The sequence below is a fragment of the Citrus clementina genome, unplaced genomic scaffold (assembly GCF_000493195.1).
Source record: "Citrus clementina cultivar Clemenules unplaced genomic scaffold, Citrus_clementina_v1.0 scaffold_5, whole genome shotgun sequence".
Classification (NCBI taxonomy): Eukaryota; Viridiplantae; Streptophyta; class Magnoliopsida; order Sapindales; family Rutaceae; genus Citrus; species Citrus x clementina.
In genome coordinates, this window is record NW_006262201.1 from 42,628,609 (window position 1) to 42,651,353 (window position 22,745).

A 22,745-nucleotide genomic window follows, 5' to 3' on the forward strand; every position below is an offset into this window, starting at 1 on the left:
ACTGGCGAGGAAAAAACAGTACCTTCAGGGCTTCAAATTTCAATTGAAAGAATTTTGTGTTCAACTATAAGATCAAATATCTATCTGGCGTCTACTTCTCAAATCAAAGTGAGTACCTTTTTTTTTTCCTACAGAATTTTAGCATTCACAGGGGGTGGTGGGTCTACTATACTTGTTCTTTGAAATTCTAGAACAAAACATAAACATTAATAAAACTGATGACAACAAGAATAGCCTGAAATATGTTCTAATCTCCTGCATTCCAATATCAAGCACCTCCAATTTCTTCCCATCTTTCTGTGTTCTTTGCATTAAGTATCCATCAAGATATTCATCGATAGATACCCGCTTGTCCCCATTGGCTGCAGAGGCCTTTGCCCGGAGTTCATCTAAGTAATGTGGTCCAAATTTGAAAATCGTTAAGAATGCAGCTGACCAATCATTAAGAACTCTCTGAACCAGGAAACAAGATACACCATCTTTAGATTTAAACCAACCATATTCATCATTAATCAACTGCAAACTGCCTCCTCAAAAAAGTTGGTTTTATATGGTAAATTAAAGAATAGATTAAAATGAAAAGTAAGGAAGGAATGAATCAGACAACTAGAAGGAAACAAAAGAGAACGAGCAATCGATTTTAGGAGTCACTGGACATACATTGAAGGTTGAGTGGTCAGTAGGATTGAACATTTTAAAGCAGTCCTTTGATGAGGCTGCACTATCTCCATAGATCTGATAATAAATGCAAGAAGTTATGTGCATGCATAACACAAGCCAGCTGCAAGAAATTATGCGCATGCATAAGCGAAGCCAGCTGTAAAGAAGTCAAAAGAGATTGCATTTCACAAACCTCAAAGGTAAAAGACATGGGAACCCTCACAACATTGAACATATAATCCGTTGCTGTCCCGTGAGCCAGATACCTAAAATCAAGCACATTTTTAACTCCAAGGAAGAAATCAATGCGTGAACACTAAAGCATAGGCAGGAGAGAACCACTGAGAAGCACTCAGGGAATAACCTATGTGTGGTCCCTTAGGGCCTGCAGCCCCATCGACACTAAGCCCATGTGGCCAAAGGACCACTTCAGCATTAATATGGCCTCAAGTAGAGGAATATTTACATATAATCAGCGTTCTCAGTCTTAAGTAAATACATACCCAACAGAGCCTCCTCCTGATCCGATCATGCAACGCTTCTGGCAGTGAATTTTATTGAGTTGTTCAAGCAATCTTCTCATCCGCTGTGAAGGTAATCCATCAGGTGTCGTATTTTTGTGGTCGTATGGCATAAATAGTGCCTGAAAAGTTAAAGTTGGCAACAAGAACTATGTCATCACTTGGGGCACATAACCAATAGCCCTAGAATGAAACAAAAATATTTAGCAGGTAAGATTAATTCTGGACTAACAATGAACATTTGGCAGGGAAGAATAATTGGGAACTGACAACAACTCACCTCCATTCCAGAGTGTACATTAACCCATATGTGAGGATCAAATGATAAGGCAAGTTTCCGCATTATTTGACTTTCAGGCTCACTGAAAGGAGCAGTTCCAGGATTTTCTTCATAAGGATCATAATCCTGTATTTGAAGTCACGACAATAATTACTATTAAAAAAAATTGACAATAATTACTATTAAAAAAAATTAACAATAATTACAAAGAGGGGCTTTTTCACATATTTGTGACATTTGAATAATCAAGTAATAGAGAGAACGGACACGAAACTTCAATATTGAGCCCAAAGTATCCAGCACTCTCCAAAAGATAAATTGTTAATGAGATGCACTTAAGTTAATATTACAAAATACAACTTAGCATATTTATGAAAAATGAAATAAGAATTATAAACTTAGACTGAATTTTCCATAATGAATAGGCATAATGGACCTTCTCCTTTTTGCCCCAATCTACGCTCCAGTTGCGGTTCAGATCAACTCCTCTGCCTGCCAAGAACTCAAAATCTTGTGAATTTTAGTATTCTAAAAGTCACATGAAATTTCAAATCACTAGATCAACTGACCATTCCTCCGTTCACAAAGATCTCCTTCTTCAACAAGTTTCCGGCCATTTAAGTTTTCCATTGGCACCACCTGATAAATTGTTTAAAAATTGAATATGGAAAATACCTAATTTCAACTTTTGAATGATGCAAGAGTTACCAAATAAGTATATCGGCAGTAACAGACTGCAGTTCCTGCAGTAAGTTGAAAGTCACCTTAATAACAAGCTCGTCAAGGGTACTGTTTAGAGAAACTGGATTCGTGTTAGGTAGAAACTGCTCTTCACTTAAGATTGACAAGATCCTCAAGGCAAGTTCCGTTGTAATAAGCTCCCTACCATGCTGCCCAAAACTCTGGAAGACAAGGAATCATCTGTCAAAAAAACCAGCAATTACCAATTTGAGACAATCTAAAGACTACATATCAAATTCACAATACATGACCCTATTTGATTTTCCAATGGAAAATACATGAGTTCTCCACCTGCTTCAACAACGCAATAACCTGCTTTACTACTGCCAACAAAACGATATTGTTACAATCTAATTATAAACACAACAAAAAGGTGAAAACTTACAAGAAGGATCCGAATCTTTGACCGGTCATCACTGTCTTTCCTTCTATGGCAATAAGTAACAACTCTGATCTCTGCATTATAGCCTTTGTTTCCCGCTTCGATTGTCTCCATCTATAATTCAAGTATAAACAGTCATAAGTTTAAATTCAGAAGTAGCACACAGCAGTTAACCCCCCCCCCCCCCCCCCACCCCCAACAAAAAAAAAAAATAGTAAGTAAAAGCTTACACTGAGTTTGTCCGGGTGCCTATGTACCAAATTTTTTATCATTTCCATCAAATCGCCACTGCAAAATGACATAGAATTATAAATCATTGCATGCAAAACTCGGTAAATATAGAAAAGCAAAATAGTCCGCAGCTAAGTGGAATTGTTTCTAACACGTGTTGTTTAATAATCATTGAGTTAAGAGTTCGAACTTATAATTACAGCTAAGATTTGTTCAACGCGATTCAATCAAAAATCACCAAATCATCATATTTATATTCATCTATTTATTTCAAAAGAGAAAAATAAAAATAAAAATAAAACCTGGAATGATAGAGATCGCGATTAATGGGGGTAGAAGATGTTCGGTTGAGATTATCATCGCAATTAACGAAAATTGGCAGACAAGCAGCGAAAATGGAAAGGGGAATATAGTACAGAGAAAGGCTACGGCGTCGTATCATGGCCATCGTGAGCAAAGCCGAAGCGAAAAGAATAATGTTCTAATTGCTTTGTTTCTTTCTTCTCTTTTCATTTCATTTTATTTTCCATGAAAAATAAAATATATAAAATAATAAAGCGACCGATGCGATGCGATGACTTTGCTTCTTCGATGACGAAGATGGATTGGGCACCAGAGCGAAAGAAGGAATATGAGGTCTTGTCAGTTTGTCTCTGAATTTTCCTCGATCAATGGTCATTTTCCTTATCTTTTTTTTTTTTTTGCCCTTTATGCTATATATTCGGTCATTGCATCAGACGGTGAAAAAAATAACCAATCAGATTATTCAGATCCAAAAGCAAAAGTCGAAAAATGGATTATATCATTATGGTCCCTTTCCCTTCGTTTTGTCCTGATGTGACACATTCAATATTAGAGAGTGCGGAGGTATATTTATTATTTTATGGAAAATGCTACTTTAATAAAAGATTGGGTTATAAAATTTTGATTAAAAAAATACTAAAACATCTTAATCAAAATTAAGTTGTTTTTTTAACTCATTTTTCATCACAGCAGCATTGTTGGCATTCTATCCAATTCAAAAGCTGAATTAGCTAGAAATGTGGTAATAAGTTTAAATAAAATTCACCTCTCAATTTGAATAACTCAAACTCATGATGAATTTAGTAGGTATTTTTGACACCCCTAATTTTAAAAAAAATCTTTTTAATTAAAATTATTTAAATAATTTAAGTTAATTATTGTTTTGTATAGAAATTAAATTAAACATTTAGATAAATTAATTTTTTTTACTCCCACCTTATTCCATAATTTATATTTATATTTTAAATTTTTGTTGATTTTTTTCATAGAAATTATAAAAGTTTGGAGCTATGAAAATAGAAGTTATGTAATAAGAAAAAAATTAACATAAATTTTATATTTTAGGATTTGTATGTATAATTTTATGTGAAAATAATTATTTTTAATATATAAATTTGTATTTTATCAATTAAACTAAGGATATTCGAAGAAATAACATTAAAAAGGAGAGGGTGTTATAAGAATTTTAAAGGGGTGTAGGGTGTTAAAGCTCCGCTCTAACCAACTACAAGTCATAAGCTCGCTTTGTATTATTGATTCTACGCTATGTACAGGCTGTACAGTACAGCCTATGCTACAAATTTTTTAGCAACTTCTCCGTTCAATTTCCAATTTTTTGCAGTTCGTTGATTTGTTACATATTGCCTTAGAATTAAAGTAATTTATTTTTTAATTCAATTTTTAAGTAAATTAAGACGTATAATGAAAAGTTTACAAAATGTAAATTAAGACGTATAATGAAAAGTTTACAAAATGTACTAAAAGTTGACTTTACAATTTAGTAGTTGAAGTAGTAAAATTGGTTTTGTCTTGCACTTTAAAACAAGATATTTCTGGACCATCTAAAATTTGCAATTGACCATTGAACTAATAATTAAGTCCGGAATGCAGGCATACAGCAATCAAGTCTCGAAGTCAGTATGATTTGGATCCTTCGCATAGTTCTGAACTTCTGATCTGAAATGTGAAATTATGAGTCTGCGTGTAACTGAAAGGCACCATGTATATAGTTATGTAAACCACATACAAAACAAAACAGAAGTTGCAGAAAAATGATCAAAACCAGATTTATCATTTATGAACTTGAAGCAGAATGACCAATGAACGTCAAAGGACTTGGATCCATTGAAGCAAATTTGATGTACTCTGAGCTGCATTCCAAATTAGACATGTCTTGCTCATCCAAGGTCATCCAAGCTTCTATGCCATCACCATACCTTGTTTCAACCAAGATGACAAGATTCATAACTGGTGAACCACTTAAACCATAACTGCTAACCCAAACAGGCTTGCCCCGGCCAAAGTCAATTTCATAGAAACCAAAATTGCACCAGCTGCTGAATCCAACATGATCCACTTCATCTTTGGAGCATAGCTCGCCTATCTGTTTGAGAGACTCACACATCAACGAATTCCCTTCATCACTGCTTAGCTTCTTAACAAATTCACCATCGAGTTTTGATATTGCATCCTTCAACTCGCCCACCAGATCATGCAACTCTGGCTTGTCCGGAGTCATGCATTTAGCAGCTGCCATCCAGAGCAGATTTCCTGTGCAGTTATCTGATAGTGGCGGCGTCATTCTTCGACGCAGATTCACTAAGTGGGTTAACACACACGGCCTTCGAGTTTGATAGCCATGTTTTTCTTTGGACGCAGCCATGATGCACTTCCATATGAAGGCAGAAACTGCCTCAACTCGTGTAGGAGGAGTAGGACATTTAATTTTTGAACTAGTTGCTACCACTTTGAGTGCAGCTATTGCTGAAGCATCAAACACGAATCTTTTAGTAATACACTTGCCTTTCTTGAACAAGGAACCCCACATCACCATTGATGTATCTCTAAGCCACAGATCGTTTGCAGGGAAGAGTGAAGGAGCAGCGAAATTTGGATATATTACTTCCTCGCAGCCCCGAGCTGTGGCACTCCAGGCCCGGAGGAAGGTGCTTAGCGCTGCACCATCAAGCATCTTGTGCGAAATGCATATGCCGATGGCGATACCGCCACAATCAAAAACATTGACTTGAATGTTAGTCAGGTATGTTACTGCAGTTAATTCCTTCATGAGTTCGCAAGGAAGGAATCGATGCAATAACAAAAGATCAGGCTTTGTAAGGAACTCATCAAGACGACAGTTAACTTGAGCCTCTACAAAATAAGCCCCATCATCATTGCACTCGATGGAAAGGTCATCTTTAATTTTTCCAGCTAGAGGGTAGAAGCGAGTTAAAGTTTCTGATAAAGACCTCTTTAGCAAAGCTAATCTTTTGGGAATTTCAGCAAGAGTCATGCAATCATTGGGATAAAAGAGAATAATCGGAGCGTATGGAGAAGGAATGAACTGATCCAAAAGAGAAAATTTGAAGGTTTTAAGGTGCGGGGGTGTTGGGGAAGATGGTTTTATGTCTTCTTTGGAAATGATTTGCACTTCTATTTTCATTTTCAATCTCTTGGTTTTTCAAGATGATGAATATGCTTTATTTACATGGGAAAGAGGTAAAGATTGATACAAATAAAGCATTTTCAAGCAAGTGCAAAACTTAATGCCTAAAGATTCTCTATGCATCTAGAAAGTGAAATTTGGTTCCCACTAGAATTGCCCTCATAGATGGATAAATAAATTACATATCTTTTTTTTTTTTGGTAGAAAATAAATTACATATCTAATGATAGATAATGTAAGTAATATTTGTTCTTTTTTTAACTTTTATGGTGATGAAAAGTAACATGCTTGAGAACCTTGTCAGTTAAAAAGGGTCAGTGTCTTGTTATTTCAATACTATGCGTGAGTTTGTCAAGTCTGACGGTCTTTTTGAAGGACATTAATGATAACGCAAATGGCATCATGGCTGCCGTCGTGTCACGAACACCGGTGAAATTAGGGAAGGTAAAATCTTGTATGAAGTCTCACAAGGCTACCCTCTAAATTAGATAAATTTTGAATAATTTTTAAAAAATAAGGTGAGAAATAAAAATAATAATTTTTAAATTTTTAATAAGATTGGGTTTGATATTTTACTCTCTATCTCACTCCACTCCCACCCCAATCCTCATTATATATAAATATTTTTTTTAATTTTTATTTGATAATTTTTGTTTCATCTGTTATAATGTTAGTTAATATTTTTTTTTATTTTTACGTAATATAAATGAGTTATAATTAAAAAAAACTTACAATATAATTTTTATTTAATCTAAAATATTATTATATTTTTTTTCTCTCTTAAGATATCATTTTTTTCAAATATTTTTTAATTTTGATATTATTTTAAATATTTAATATTTTTTAAAAATTTTATTTAAATATTTTATAATATATTAATAATTTTATTTAATTTTTTAATTTTTAATTTATTAAAATAATATATTTATATTTATTATAAAATAAATAATTAAGTAGGGATAGAAAAATTATTCCCCAGTAAAATTTCCTATCCTAGATGAAATCCTGCACGGCTCTTGCTCAAAAACTGATGTTTTCTAGATGTGAAGGTGAAGCTCCTTGTTTTGTGACAAATGGCGCCGCCTTGCCTTCCTTGTCAAAATGAGCACATCTCGTAGGACACAAAACAAAATGACCTAATTTTTGGCCATTGGATTTGTTCTTTCTTTTTATCATTGGCCAGCACATTCCTTGATCCTTCACTACTTAGTAAGGTGAGTTAGGTCCACTGAAACTTGACTTTCTAAAAGTGTGAGCTACTTTCGTTTTGTTGTCATATCCATTCCGATCTGACGATCTGCCCATCGTTGTAGATTGTAGTAATCATAAATTTTATATGAAGTTAAGGCATAATTTTATAAACGAAACAAGTTAGGTGAAGATTTGTAATCGGTAACCAACAAAAAAAAAATCTAACCTATCATGAAAAATTTATAAATTCTGTAACATATTAAAGTTGTAAAGTACCATTTCCCTACCAATTTGATCTTGTAGATTACTATGAAAAGTATTAGCCCATTCTCGTATATAATTATTCATTGAGGGAACAACAGAAGTTCTGAGAATACTAAATCAAAAGAAAAGGGTAATTAATTAGTTGAAAGTCAACGAGTAAACTAATCAACTCAAGACAAGTTTCTGTAATTTTTAGCAACACAAGCAGCAAAGAGCTCAGCCAAAAACCATTTTTTCCTTCTTGGAGTTGCATCCCATGTCCTTGCACAACTGATCATTGGAGTATTTTTGCAGCAAAACACTGACACAAGATCTTCTGTAGCTCTCACCGGCATAAAGCCGCATGCTTTTTTCCCAATTCATCACGTTATGTTCCATCTCTTTTATGGTTGGTAAATTAGAATTCCCAGCAAGAAAATGTGCCAGGCACTTGCTTCTCATCTCTGTTGTGCGTAAAATTGAAGGACTATCTGCATATCCAAGTATTGCTAGCTGGGGGATTTGAGGATGAATGCCCTCCCTTATACAGAATAATGAAAACCTTTCTTAGATATTAGATTATGGTTATATGAGAACTACACTTTTTTCCTTTTTTTCTTTTTTTCAGGTTTCAATGGAAATAAAATTCAGAAGATATATATCATCAAGGAAATCCTGTGGCCCAATACCTGTACAATGGAGCTGATGATCCAGTTATCTGTTTTTGGAAGTAGGTTGATTTGAAAATGTTTTTGAGTTTTTCATCACTTTTATATCCAGTTGCAAATATAACAATGTCCGTCACCAGTGGAGTTGTCTCACCATCTATAACCAACCCATTTTTGCAAAAAGTAAAGCTTCTAGATTTCATTAAGCTGAGGCCACCTCCTTGGACTCTGTCATAGAAGTTACGTGGCAAAACTGTGAACATGCATGAAGAAATCTGATTAAGGAAGCTATGACCTGGAATCATGTTATATTTCTTCAACGGAAAAGTCCATTTGAGACAGCTCTCCACCACTTTTGAAGATAGCCAAAGCTAAAATCAGCAGCATAATGTCAAGTAAACTATATTTGAAATCTAAAGTAGTTGAAATTTCAGAAGTATTATAATAAAAGTTGACAGCTGATGTATATGTAGCTGACAAGTCAAAGGTGTCTGTGCATATTTATCCAAATAAAGGCAGAGCTACAGCGACAGAAAGTTACCAGGGGTGAAAGTGAAAGGGCTAAAAGCCAAGAAAAGAATCCTTCACCAGGCTTATGGATTATTAACTCTGTCCAGCGATTTAAACTTCGAAAAGTTGACCAAAGAAAGTAATCAGGAACCATCCAATGCACTGTCTTGAATAGCAGAGTACACGGGTATCTCACCCCTGATATGATAATCAAACAGAACATTCAGGTATCCCTGCTTGAAAGATATGATCCTAGATGGACAGTTACATCTCTCATTAAGTTCTTTCATGATGGCCCTATTTATCATATCCAAAGATCTGCTCTTATATCATCAAACATATATACAAGTCATTATTTAGCAAGGGTTCTCTTACTTTAATATGATAAGGATAAATTAAAAGATAGAAAAACACAAATTTCAATACATTAAAAGACAAAATATATTACATTAAGTGTGTGTTTTTCTTATCTTTTAACTTATTCCTTACTTTATGTAAGGGATCTTTTATTAAAAAATTTAACTGTATATATAATAAACAGATATGTCTTAATTTTTCAATGATGAAGATTTGTATTATCAATGATTTAGCTGGATTGACAATGAAAGTAGTTAACAAGAATCTAATGAAATTAGCGCAAAAGTTCTTTAGTTCCTAAAGAACATAATCCATTACAGTAATAATTGAAAAGAGAAGCAAAGGCTTTTACCATTTCTATTAGCAACCTCTGCTGCCACATCCACAGCTGATTTTTGGAATCCAATGACTGTGACCCGCTTTCCATTGATGAGTTCAGCAGCGAGATCATCATTCATTGAATGTAAGACCTTGCCGTCAAACACTTCAGGGCCTTTGTTCATTGGAAAATCCGGTGTGTTAGGCAAGTCACTGTACCTTCCAATGCAGAGGATCACAAAATCTACTTGGTAAGCCTGGCATCATAAACACACCAGTTTAAGGCTCTGAAAGTTTTGGCTGCTCTAAATTCAACAAAATCTGAAATAATAATTGGATAATTTTTTTCTTCCAAGGAGGACATTCCACGTCCTCGGTGCTGCTTTATTGAAATGTGTTACTTTTGGCGCTAATGGCTCATGACTTGATACATAGCCAGAACAAACTTATAGTACTAGTATGCTTACTTCAGTTGCAGACGATACATTCCGAGCTTCCTGTACGGTCACATTCCATTTCCCTGAAGATGAAAAAGGCTTCCCGGTGCCTCCCCACAAGTCCCAAGAATGCTCATCTTCATCAGATGGTACAAGGCGGTCGATGCTAGTGACTTTTGTGTCAAATTTGATCGAGGGGAAGAGGTTGAAGTGAGCAGCATATGCTTGGAGGTACTCCATTACTTTGTTGTGATCCGGAAAAGTCTCGGTCACTGAATTTGGCCATGCAAAATCCGAGAACTGGTAAAAACTCTTGGGCGTTTGGAGCTTAGTAGATTCGATGGTTTGGCTCCACACTCCCCCTATGCCGCTCCTGGCCTCAAATACAATGGGTTTAAAACCATTTTCCAAAGTGTATTTGCATGCAAGCAATCCACTAACTCCGGCGCCGATGATTGCAATCTTCCGCTCCATTTTTGGTCCAGAAGAGAAGACGGTGAAGCAAGAAAGCGATAACTGTTGGTCTAGTGTAATTTGGCAGCCTTCTCCTTTTCCCATTTACATAAACGGGTGACAATAGCAAAAAGCAATAGAGACACAAATTCAACGCCGAAGCTTATTTTTGGCTTGTAATAAGAATCTAATGTTAAACAAGTACCTGCGACTGCAAGATAACTGGAACAAGCCTATGACGAGTCATGAATCACCCTCTTTTAGGTTAAGAGGACATAATTCAACCGATCTTGAAGAACGGGACAAATAGAGTCAGCCTTAGCACTGTTATACCAGCAAAATGAACGAGTGCTTGCCGTCTTCCACGTCCGTGCCATGCATTTGCTTGGCTAATGGCTTGACGTAACAGAGTATTGACATGTATTTCAGTCATTTTATAATTCCAGTACCTATGCTCACCCTCAAAAGGCAATGGGAGCAAAGCAGAAGATAAAAATTTCTAGGGGTAAAACCAATGGCTGTAGATTTGCAGACAATTTCAAATGGATAAATTGTATCCACACACTAACAGCAGTGAATATGCTTGCCATCAAGGGTAATATAACAACACTCATAGCATAGCCATGTGATTACATTGTTATGCAATTAAATAACTACAATTATAATTTAATCAAGCTTGTATTACAATTTGCTGGTTCCTTTCTTTGAAATGCTTCCCATGGCCTTCGCCTTCTCCCTTAGGACATATTTTTGCGTCTTTCCAGTTGAAGTCTTCGGCAGATCTTCAAAAACAACAGTGCGAGGAGCCATATAATGAGGCAGGCGATCCCGGCAGTAATTGATAATTTCTTCACCATTAGCAACACATCCATCCTTCAACTTCACAAATGCACAAGGTGTCTCCCCCCAGTGGTCATCAGGTCTTCCGACAACAGCTGCTTCAAGCACAGATGGATGACTAAAAAGCACCGACTCCACCTCAATCGTGCTAATGTTTTCTCCCCCAGAAATAATGATGTCCTTTGATCGGTCCTTTAGTTCTATGTAACCATCAGGGTGTCTAACTCCCAAGTCCCCACTGCGAAACCATCCACCATCAAATGCATCCTGTGTTGCCTTCAAATTTTTCAAATAGCCATTCATCACAGTGTTACCTCTGAACATGACCTCACCAATGGTTTTTGCATCGGATGGCACACTCTTCATGGTTACAGGATCTTTAATATCAATTTCGTCCAGGCCAAGATGGGGCACACCTTGACGGGCCTTGATCTTTGCCTGTTCTTCTCGAGGCAATGAATTCCAATCGGGTTTCCAAACACAAACTGTCCCAGGCCCATAGGTTTCTGTCAGACCATACGCGTGAGTCAGTGTAAATCCTAGTTCCTCCATTTTGTAAAGCACTTGTGGGGGTGGTGGGGCGGCTCCAGTCATCACTGCCACCTTCCCCGGAAGCGGTTTTCGAACACTTGGCGGTGCATTGGCTATCATGTTCAAAACTGTGGGTGCACCTCCGAAGTGGGTCACCTTGTGTCGAGTAATATTATCAAATATTTCTTTTGCATTGACAGTCCTTTGGCAGACATTAGTGCCACCCTGAGCAGCCACAGCCCACGTCAGGCACCATCCATTACAGTGAAACATGGGGACACACCACAGATAAGTAGGCATTAAGCCCATCTCATTGAACAGAGCTGCAGCCAGAGAGTTCAGATAGGCCCCTCTGTGACTACAAATAACACCTTTCGGGCTTGAAGTCGTGCCCGAAGTATAATTAAGCGCGATAGGATCACATTCATCTTTTGGACGTCTTACTTCTCGCAGTTTCCCGATAGCTAAAAGACTCTCATACTCTAAATTTCCAGAACTCGAAGCAACTGTGGAAACCGGTTCTCCACACTCTGGAACCAGGACTAGAAGAGGCAGCTTGGCTGAAGTCTTTGATAGAATTTCAAATGCTCCTTGAGCAATAGGTAGAAGCTGGTAATCTACAAAAATGATTTTGGCTTCTGAATGTCTCAGTAACACTGACACCATAGCTGAATCATGACGTGTATTAAGTGTACAAAGAACCGCTCCAGCCATTGGAACACCAAAATGTAACTCATACATTGCAGGAACATTTGGAGCCAATGCAGCAACCTATTCAAATAAGCAAAGGTCAACTATTTTATGCCAAACAAGTTCTGGGAGAATGCCTCTAATTCATCAAAAGCAGTTAAAGACAAAGCAATACTTAAAACAGCCAAATAGTCCCTTTACTTTCGAGAGATCTATCTCAATTACATTAAAGACAAGGGGAAAAATTGTCATACCGAGAAAAGTACACTAGAAAAGTAACCAGCAAGCTGAAATGTCAGCAAAGAGTTCCGACGCCAATGAGAATAGAACTTAATATTCGAGTCTCGTAGTTGTGGCTTTTAATTCAAAGTGTTTATCGAACACTTTAATGGAAGTACAACAATTAAATGGGCCCCAAGAATTCAATAGTGACCTATGAATAAACCCATCTTCCATAAACAATCTATGTATAATGTCTATCAACGACATAATTCAAAAGGCATCTTTTTAGTTAAAAACTTGAAAAAGAACAAACTTTCCCGCAAAATTTCCTCCGAATAATTCCATAAGGTTAGTTGCATGCAGACAAAAGTGATAATCAACAAATCATCAAATATCAAATATCAAATATCAAATATCAATAGATGGGTGCAAAAAGCTCAACACTTACAACATCTCCTGGAGAAATTCCCAAGTGGGCGAGCCCAGAAGCGAGCTTGACACACCTTTGATGGGTCTCTTTCCACGTGTACTGAACATCACCATAGACAACAGAGGGCCTGTCTCTGTAAACAACCGCCGAGCGCTCCAAGAAACTTATGGGAGTTAAAGGTACGTAGTTCGCGGAGCATCGGATCATACCCTCCATTGAAATTGCAGGAAGATTTAAGTTCTGTGAAAGATTAACGGATAAGTGGACTGGCTACTCGATGATGCCAACAAAGTGCAATTATATTCGGCGAATGTCTGTCTGGTTGTAATCACATGCATTTCCTTTAATAAATAAATAAATAAATAAAGCAGTAACCAAAAAATAAATAAATAAAGCAATTCTTTACTTGTGCAACAGCCCAATTGCGTCCAAAGTCGATGACTGGTAAGTACAGATTTTAACGGGGAAATTTTTTAATTAAGATGGTCGATTATATTAAAATTAGGAATAGATTAAATAAAAAATAATAATATTAAATTATCAGATTTAAAAATGTGTACTACAAAATTTTTTTAATCTGAGTTCAAACGGTATATTTTATCATGTAACATATTAAAATTTATATTTTTAATTTTTAATTTATTCCTAATTTTTATATGATCAAAATCTCTTGTTAAAAATTCATTCAAGCCATATATATTTTTCGGTTGATAAAATCAGAATACTAATTATTTTTCATCTAAGTGGTCTTTCATTTTATTATTAAAAAAATGGTGAACTTGTATTAATTCACCTTGAGCCACAATGGAGAAAAAATTTAGTATGCTATAACATTCATAAAATATAGTATGTTATAATGTAATATTTATAAAATTGATAAATATACATGCAAAACCAATATGCTAATTAAAAAAACTGAGTATAATCAATTAGAGTTCTTTAAAGTTGGTAGTTCATGTTCCCCATATGGTCGGCAATGTATAATTTCTCCTAATTTAAAAGTAGGCTTTCCATTAAAAAAAATGTTCTTTACTTTCAAATATCCATGCCTAGGCTGGCTTCTAATTATAATGCTAGTAAAATGTATTTTTGAGTGAGGCGGTGTTTGTTCTTTTATCTAAACGTGAATGTATCTGAATTTTTATAAAGTCCAAATAAATTTGAATATGAATATTTAAAATACATTTTTTTAAATATCTAAATATAAGTGACATCTTATTTATTAAAAAAAATCTCAAATATGATTATTTGGTATTTATATCCTCACAAATCAAAACAAAAAAAATTAAATTTTATAGTTTACAAAATAAATATATTTTGTAGAGATAATTTTGGAATATAATACTTAATTTGAATTTAAATCTTTTTTTATTTAGATAAAAGTCACAGATGTTTATTTTTTCTATTCAGATGTAAATACCAAACAAATAAGATATAAGTTAAAAAGACAAATAAATTTTATAAAAAGATTAAAATTATATATAATTCTTAAAATCAAATTTTAAAAACTTTTATACTTTAGACGTTTAACAAACAATCCCTTAGACTTTAGAGATCATTTGGATTACTTTTGAGAGGTTCAAAAGTAATCTTAAAAAATTAAACATTAATTTTGGCATTTAGTAAATTTTTTTAAGAATTATTTTTGACAAAACCATCTTTTCTGCACCATATTTTAGAAAGTAGGAAAGAATAATTTTTTAAAATCTGATTTTGATAATTATATATATATATATATATATATATATATATATATATATATATATTATAAAAATCTAAAATTATCCCTATTCAAATAGGAAATAAAATCATTAAATTTAAAAAGATTATTATTATTATTATTATTATTACCAAATATATTGAATAACAAAATAAAAAATAAACTTAATAAAATAAAAATATTAATTTTAGTTGTCAATTGCTTTATTAAAAAAATAACAATATATACATGTATATGAATATGTAAATAGATAAATTGTATTCAACATTATATCCATTTTTATAAGGGGAGGGGCAATTTGCAGATTGAAATGTACTCTGCACACTTAATTACTCAGATCACTCATATATAAAAATTCAAAATTAAACTTTTACTATGTATAATTTGCCCAACCTCAAAAATAACCTTAATTATTTTTTCAACGCCCACAACTTTCTTCTTATTTGTTTTCTTTGCTTTTATTCTCTTGGTTTTGCTTTTGTAAAATATGTTAGGGAATTTTAATTCCACCCAAGATCTAACTAGTAAAAATATCAAAAAAATAATAAGTAGAAAACATATATGGTGAATAAAACTAGACACATAATATAAGAATTTAAGTGGAAAACTTCTATACCAAAAAAAAAAAAAAAAAACCACAGCTGTCATGGATGATGAGAGAAAAATATAATATGTGAAAAATTATTACAATCACTATAGTATTTTTCCTCATACCTAAAACTGTAATAACACTTAATCTTTTAATAGACTTATCGTTTCTCTCACATTACAAACTATTTACTTACAGAGAAACTAATTGTTATGTTATACAAATAAGTGAACCGAACTTCTTATATATAGTGATTATTTCTTATAGAGAAGTATTCCTTTTTTTTATACAAGTTATTCCTCTATGAATAAGCTAAATCTCAAAGGGGAAATTACTTATTCCTTAATTAAGAAAATATCTTAGGAAATCTTTATTAAAAAAGGAGATAAACTTCCTAATAATCTCCACCTTAGAGACAATATATAATCTACTGTATATATATACAACCATGTTGTCTCCACCTTCTATACTCCACCAAAACTATTTGATTACTCAGCATGATAGGAATTCCTATGAGCCCCATCACCCCCTTTTGGTAAGAATACGGTGAAGGTCTATACTCAATTCCTATCAAAATTGTGGCACTCACATATGGCTTATAAGAATCACTCTAACATTGATAAAATATTATCATATATCCAACAATCATAGCTCTCTACACTAAAGTCATCATACTTTACTAATTTACTTTATCCAGAATACTTAGATTCACATGTCAATTACCTTGCTAAAAATACACACTCTCATGTTTGACTTCCTTAAGAGTTCTCAGTCATCAATAGCAAAATTTCACCATGCACCTTGCATAAATACCAAACCATATCTTATGTGCATATCTTGTGGACTTGTTAGTAGTAACACAACATTTTCTATGCCACACCAAAAAGAATAAACCGATCTCTCACAAAGAAAAGAGACACATCACTTGGTGACATTATTAGTATCTCCATCTACTGATTTTGAGCTACTTGTCATACTAGCTCTATTCCAACAATCTTCTTTAAGGTGGTTTGATCATCGACACACCTTCAGGAGTTTCCATCAATGGGAACATAATTTACATTGCCCACACTTTCATTGTGTAACAAAATTTAACCAAAATATCTTTGACTTAAACTTTTCAGAAGCCAAAATTGATTCTTCCATCAAAATTTTATTTTTGAAAAATCATTGCTGACATATTTGCTATGCATTGCAGCCTTGGATTTGATATCACTTGTTAGGAAAATTTTAATACCATCCAAGATCTTCAAAAAAAAAAATCAAATAAATAATAAATAGAAAATTATAGATGAAAAATAAAATCAATCACACAATACAAAATTTAATGTGAAAAACTCATAATCCGAAGAAAAACTACGGTCGCAAAGATGATGAGAGAAAAACCCATAATGTGAGAAATAATTATAATCGCTCTAGTATATATATATTTTTTATACTCAAAACTGTAACAATACCCATTCTGTAGACTTACCGTTTCTCTCACATTGAAAATTATATTTGCAGAGAAATCGATTGTTGTATTATATAAATAAGTGAATCCAACTTCTCTATATATAGAAATTATATTGTAGGAGAAGTATTTATTTTCTTATACAAGTTATATTCCTCTTTAAATAAGTTAAGTTTTGAAGAAAAAATTACTTATTTCTTAAATAGTAATCCTCCTAACTAAAACAGTATTCTAAGAAATCTGTATTAAAAAAAGAGACACATTTCTTAACAAAATAAGCATATAAGATAAAATTTGAAGAAAGAGGTCACAACTCTTTCAATATATCAAAATATTCAAGACAAATTTGCAGCTTTATAAGTGTATCATTAATTGATAACTAAAATTCCAAGTAAATTACACAATATTTAAGAGCCGCAGCAGTTGTTTAATCCTTTCATGAATGTTTAGCTTTTTCCTTTATGAATCTTCATTCTTGCTATTTTGAATTTTCTGTGTTGAATTTTATGCCATAACTCGTGGAATTTATTTTTTATTTTTAACTAATGTGATCTGTGACATGTAATTAAAACTCATTGGTGAAAGCATTGAGGTTTTGATCTGTGCAGCATCTGGTTTGTATCTTTCATGAGTCTCTGATGGTGAAATGTTGAAGAAAATATAGATTTAGGGTTTATAATAAACAGGTGTAAAGAACTTTTATAGTTTTATTTCTTAAGTAATTATGTTATTTTAATAATTTCATGAAAGGGTATTTTTGTAATAAAAATATTTTTAAAATAACGAGTGTTGAAAATATTTGATAGAGTATAAATAGTCATACCATTTAATTATTTATATTTTTATAATAATTTAAAAATAATAATTACTAAATACATAGAACTATTTTTAAAATTTATAATATTTTTTAAAATAAATTTTATTATATTTATCTTATTTTTTTTAACTACTAATAATTACTATTTTAAAAATTATAATATTATCAAATTCCCCGTGCACTGCATCAAAGTAAGTCCTGCAAATTTTTAAAAGTAAAATTCTTAAACGAAGGATGGGACCGTCAAGATTTTATTTCATAAACTCAAAAAGGAAATAAAACCTCCGGATTCCATTACCTTTAATATCCCCATTACACACCTTTTAAATTTCAAACAATTCAGACCGTCCGATCAAAAATAGGACCGTTAGAGACGCTCCTATTCTGACGTGTAAAAATTCGAATTGACATCCATGTCTCCCAATAAAACCAAAACATCAACAGGCGAAAAAAGCAGAAACACAAAGAACAAGAAACCATCCTCAATCTAAAACGAAAAGGCAAGTAAATCTTATAATATAATATTTCTTGATAAGTCTCTCTTTGCGAACAATTTTATTCATTCACCGATTCTTTATTTCTCTCTTTCTACAGTTTTTTTTTTCCCAAAGAAAATCGGCAATGTCTAAGATGAGAACTGACCGGAAACCACCGCTGGCTAAATCGCCGATTCGAACCCGGCCGCGTCGTGTCCTCCGATCAAACTCAACTACTCTCCAAACCCCTCCAGGTAAATTTTGTTTGATGAGAGAAGCATGTGACATCTGCTTACATTTTTTTTCTTGAACAGTTTCTTGATTTCATACTCTTTTTTTTCTTTTCTTTTTTTTCTTAAATGTGACAGGTTCTTTAACGAAATCCCAGAAGCCGATTCGTTCATGGGACATGGAGGAGACGGATTTTCGAGCCGAATACCGTTCAATTTCTTGTGAGTTAAGGGCTTTGGCAAGGATGGTGCAAGACGAATTTGGGACGAATGAGACTAATAAAGGTGGTATTGGTAAAAGTTTATGTGCTAATTCGAGTCCTCTATTTGAAAGGGGAAGGTTTTACGAAGAGTACGCAGCGAGAAGAAACGAGAGGCTGAAGAGAAAGAAAAGTGAAGCTTGCAGTGGAGAAAAGACCCCGTATAATCTTGGAGTTACTGTTGAGCCTGCGAAGAGAAGGGACTCGAAGAAGCTTGAGAGTTTGAGGAAGTCGGTTATTGCTGCTTATTCAGTTGAAAGGAATGAGCCGAGGTATATGCTTAGGAGCATGAGCAAGGAGAACAAGAAACCTCCTCTGCCTCTCAATTCATCTGCAATGGCTACTACTGAAAAGAAGACCGTGTCTCGCAGAGCTGGAAAGATATGAATTTCATTTTCATGGCCACCATTTTGTATTAGGGATACTTCATTTACTTTGTTCATGGACTAAATATATGTTGTTGATTTTATGAATGCTCTTTCAATGATTCTAGACTCTACCATCACAAATTTATTAGTTGGGTTTTGGTTGTGTCCAGGTTCTATCATATTTTTCAGTATGTGATGTATCTGGATGGACCACAATTGACTGGCCTTGTGCATAATCTTTTTACTAAATTAGGTTGAATGAATGACGCTTTATTTCACTGATTCTTTGTTATGTTATTTGAATGCATTTAAAATTCATATATGTTCAAAGATTATTTATCTCTACTTCTCACCTCCGAACTTCAGCAGTAATGCAACTTTGAGTTGTTATAATCAAACACGGATTGCAGCAGCGTATTGATCAAAACTGAATTTTGTCAAGTATTGCTTGAGAATTTTCGCCTCCAATTACGAGAAACCAAAATGCCAACAAAACTGAATTTGAAGAACGCATGCATGCCGCTTATAATTACCTATATCAAAGAGCAGGATGATGCAAATCAGACTCGAAAAAGAACTTCAATCTCTCATATGAAAAAACCATATTGACTCTCATCAGCCATCATTAAGTTAGTAATCATTCGTAAGACTACCAGATAATTTGCTACCTGAATTCTAGGACTCAAGAGCATCAGGTAAAATAAAAAAAAGGGCAGATCAGAGACTTGAAATAATGTGATAATTTTTTCAACATCAGTGGAGGAAGAAATGATCATAAGAGAACCATCCCGTGACTTGTGATCAACAGCTTAATCCTTGAAGAGTGAAGTTATAGCATCTTATGTTGTGATGAGAAGATATAGAAGGCCTTTAAGATATTCGACAATTTCAGATCCTCCAAGCTTTGAACTTCCAAATACTCTGTCAACAAATGTAATTGGAACCTGCGGAAAATGAAAACATGAATCAACCAGCTTAAAAAATGCAAGCACAGGAAAAATAAGCAGATATACCAGTTTGTTTAGAAGAAAACAGATCTGCCGGTCATTGCACCAACTATGGAAAGAAAATTTTGAATTTTTCTATGGCCTTTAATGCGTTGAAATTTGAAAGACAATGCTCATTCCACGGAACATCAAGGAGAGTTTAAGGATGTAACAATCCAAATATGGTACAAACCAAAAAAATAAAAACATAAAACACAAAGCAATTGACTGAATTGTCATGCATAAATTTAATGATCCTAATGCTAACAAACTGGCAATATGCATGTTGTTTAGGGAAGATCTGTCCTTAAAACACAGCAGCAGCAATAACATCTGAGCAAATAATTCATTCATCCACTACCATTGGAACACAGCAGTTCATGCCACTACATAGCCAGTGTAGAATGTTACACCAGCAAGAAGAGCAGTTGTGTGTTTGCTACTATAAATAACAGCTATAAAGGAAGAATTGAGAGTATCTTGACATTAGGAGAGAGTGAAAAGCCTGTGGCATGTGCACATACCCAACTATAATTAATTAAAAATTCAAGTGATTAGCTTATCACAATTGAGTCCAAAACTAAAGGGAAAAGGAAAAAAAAAATGATTCAACTATGGAAAGCTAGTCAATCTCAAATTATCAATCATACATCACAACAAGATTAAAACATAATTTTACCTCTTCAATGTGGTACCCCTTTCTACAAGCACGAACAATCATCTCCATTTGAAAGACATATCCCTTACTCACACAGGAACTAATGACATCTTCAAGCACTGATTTCTTATAAAGCCTTCAAGAACCCAAAAAACATAAGTTCTCAAATTGTGAAAGTGCAAAGAGTCAAAGAGCTTAATACTTCAAACTAATTCAATTACCGGAAAGAACCAGTGAGATCTGATACACCAGGCCATAAAAGTGTTTGAGCAAGGACATTGGCTCCTCTACTAGTCAGTTTGCGCATAAGATTCCACCCATGCACACCACCACTTCTAACGTACCGGGTTCCAGTTACAATACTTGCACCTGTCTCCAACTGTTTCCTAATAACCATGTTGTAAGAAGACACCAAAAAATTCCAAAAATTAGGCATCATCCTACACTCTATATGATATGATACAAGAGAAACAGACTAAAAAAAATTCCTCACTTTATGAAGCTCGGCAAGTACTTTGGCTGCAAAACAGAAATGTGAAAAAATCAAAAGGATAATACATTGAACAAAACAAGATTACTCAAAATTACCATCTGCAAAGCACTTACATGGTGGGATAAATCAGCATCCATAATCACAACAAAACTGCCCGATGCATGTTCAAACCATGAATGTAAGCAGTTCCTAAAGATTGAAGACGTGCATTAAGATCCAGTTTCTCCTGATCATCAACTCAAAATCTTAAACACATACCTAATCCAAGCTTCTTCGGTCTAGGTCTCAACAGCTGCACCATCCAAGAAGCTATAAGCATTAAAATCAATATAAAAGTCGGCGTCTGTAAAAGAAGTCAAATGCAAATCCAAATTCAGGAGTTAATTACGGTACTTACAATTCGATCTTCTCCGTATAATTGCTGCAGTTGTTTTACAACTTCTTGTGTACCATCAGGACTTCCATCATCCACCACGATTATTTCAAAATCTACATCCCTAAACAAACCAAATTTTCATCATTTGCAATGAGGATTAAATAATATCTCCAATTTGAAGAAGCCAAATGGAAATAACAATCATTTCTAAAAATAGAGAGAAAGTGTGGAATTGTATACCGAAGATGCTTGAAGATGAGGTAAACGATCAGAGCAATGTTGAGTCGTTCGTTGTATGTTGGTATAATTATACTGTATTTGTTCTTGTTCTTGTTCGTCTCTTCCATATTATTCCTAATTTGTTTCAAAACCTAAATTTCAAATCGAGAGATCAAATTATTCAAACCGACTCAGATCGTCGTTTTGTTTCCCCTTCTCGAGTTTTTTTTTTTAATTTTTTTGGCAAGTCAATATCTCTGTCCCAAACTTCGTGCTTTTAAGCCAAATTATCGTAGGCAATTTCTAAAATACCCTGAGAATTGTTTATTATTGTATTTCTAACTTCTGACGTCGCTGAATATATTATTCTAACCTTAGTAAGTTTGAGACAGTTTGGTAATCATAATAAGTTTGAGCCTTTGAGAGTTGTTACAGTTATTGTCTTTTTTTTTTTTATAATTATTTTACTACTTAATATTTACTGACATATTATTTTACTATCAAATTTTTTTATAATTATTTTTTCTCATTTAGTATTTTAGTTTTGTCATTTTATCACACAATCATTAGAGTTAACAAAATTTTTAATAAAAATATATTTTACTCCGAAATTGTGTAAGTGTAATTTAATCTTTTAAATTAAAAAATATATATAAATAATTAGAACAAGAGGGTGCTAAATAGAATTCACCTTCCCAGGCCATGGTTTAAAAAGTATCAAGCTTAAAAGAATTATATATACCACTATAAGTCATAGGAGTACAATATATAATATATTAACGTCAGCTAATTTCTCTATAATTTATAATTCATTATTAAATTAATTTATCAGTAATAGTGCATAAGTCATTTCACTTTATCTGTATTTACAAAATATTTAAATTTTATAGCTAACATCAAGGGGTAGAATAATATAACATCCTTAT

At 33.6% G+C, this 22,745-nt stretch overlaps 6 protein-coding genes across 7 annotated transcripts; 1 reads left to right on the forward strand and 5 right to left on the reverse strand.

The window, feature by feature from the left end:
* Nucleotides 1-9: 9 nt before the first annotated feature.
* Nucleotides 10-3,493, reverse strand: LOC18041625 (carboxypeptidase A6). 2 transcript variants are annotated; one of them, XM_006435281.2, is made up of 11 exons: nt 3,118-3,493; nt 2,815-2,872; nt 2,588-2,698; nt 2,226-2,363; nt 2,031-2,100; nt 1,898-1,953; nt 1,462-1,587; nt 1,164-1,303; nt 854-926; nt 661-735; nt 10-453 (listed from the first exon to the last, which is right to left on the reverse strand). In XM_006435281.2, exons 1-11 carry the CDS (start codon nt 3,261-3,263, stop codon nt 139-141), a joined length of 1,308 nt encoding a protein of 435 aa, XP_006435344.1. In that variant the 5' UTR covers nt 3,264-3,493; the 3' UTR covers nt 10-138. The 2 variants fall into 2 exon arrangements, with proteins under 2 accessions (XP_006435344.1, XP_024038918.1); XM_024183150.1 differs by having other exon boundaries at nt 221-389.
* Nucleotides 3,494-4,583: 1,090 nt separating this feature from the next.
* Nucleotides 4,584-6,426, reverse strand: LOC18041836 (vinorine synthase). The gene has a single exon (XM_006435282.2). The coding sequence runs from the start codon at nt 6,279-6,281 to the stop codon at nt 4,914-4,916; it is 1,368 nt and encodes a 455-aa protein (XP_006435345.1). The 5' UTR covers nt 6,282-6,426; the 3' UTR covers nt 4,584-4,913.
* Nucleotides 6,427-7,856: 1,430 nt separating this feature from the next.
* On the reverse strand, nt 7,857-10,482 carry LOC18041837 (probable flavin-containing monooxygenase 1). Its single transcript, XM_006435283.2, has 5 exons — nt 10,039-10,482; nt 9,606-9,828; nt 8,928-9,094; nt 8,408-8,757; nt 7,857-8,259 (listed from the first exon to the last, which is right to left on the reverse strand). Exons 1-5 carry the CDS (start codon nt 10,480-10,482, stop codon nt 7,956-7,958), a joined length of 1,488 nt encoding a protein of 495 aa, XP_006435346.1. The 3' UTR covers nt 7,857-7,955.
* Nucleotides 10,483-10,945: 463 nt separating this feature from the next.
* Nucleotides 10,946-13,501, reverse strand: LOC18041838 (probable acyl-activating enzyme 1, peroxisomal). The gene is made up of 2 exons (XM_006435284.2): nt 13,193-13,501; nt 10,946-12,603 (listed from the first exon to the last, which is right to left on the reverse strand). The coding sequence occupies exons 1-2, from the start codon at nt 13,388-13,390 to the stop codon at nt 11,143-11,145; spliced, it is 1,659 nt and encodes a 552-aa protein (XP_006435347.1). The 5' UTR covers nt 13,391-13,501; the 3' UTR covers nt 10,946-11,142.
* Nucleotides 13,502-18,117: 4,616 nt separating this feature from the next.
* LOC18041586 lies at nt 18,118-19,186 on the forward strand. Its single transcript, XM_024184881.1, has 3 exons — nt 18,118-18,253; nt 18,347-18,483; nt 18,598-19,186. Exons 2-3 carry the CDS (start codon nt 18,375-18,377, stop codon nt 19,104-19,106), a joined length of 618 nt encoding a protein of 205 aa, XP_024040649.1. The 5' UTR covers nt 18,118-18,253; nt 18,347-18,374; the 3' UTR covers nt 19,107-19,186.
* A 467-nt stretch (nt 19,187-19,653) lies between these two features.
* LOC18041587 (dolichol-phosphate mannosyltransferase subunit 1) lies at nt 19,654-22,055 on the reverse strand. Its single transcript, XM_024184880.1, is given in 9 exon segments — nt 19,654-20,031; nt 20,753-20,867; nt 20,953-21,117; nt 21,225-21,250; nt 21,338-21,390; nt 21,393-21,413; nt 21,483-21,516; nt 21,622-21,721; nt 21,841-22,055. Coding segments are annotated over 9 exon segments (726 nt in total). The 5' UTR covers nt 21,948-22,055; the 3' UTR covers nt 19,654-19,926.
* Nucleotides 22,056-22,745: the final 690 nt, after the last annotated feature.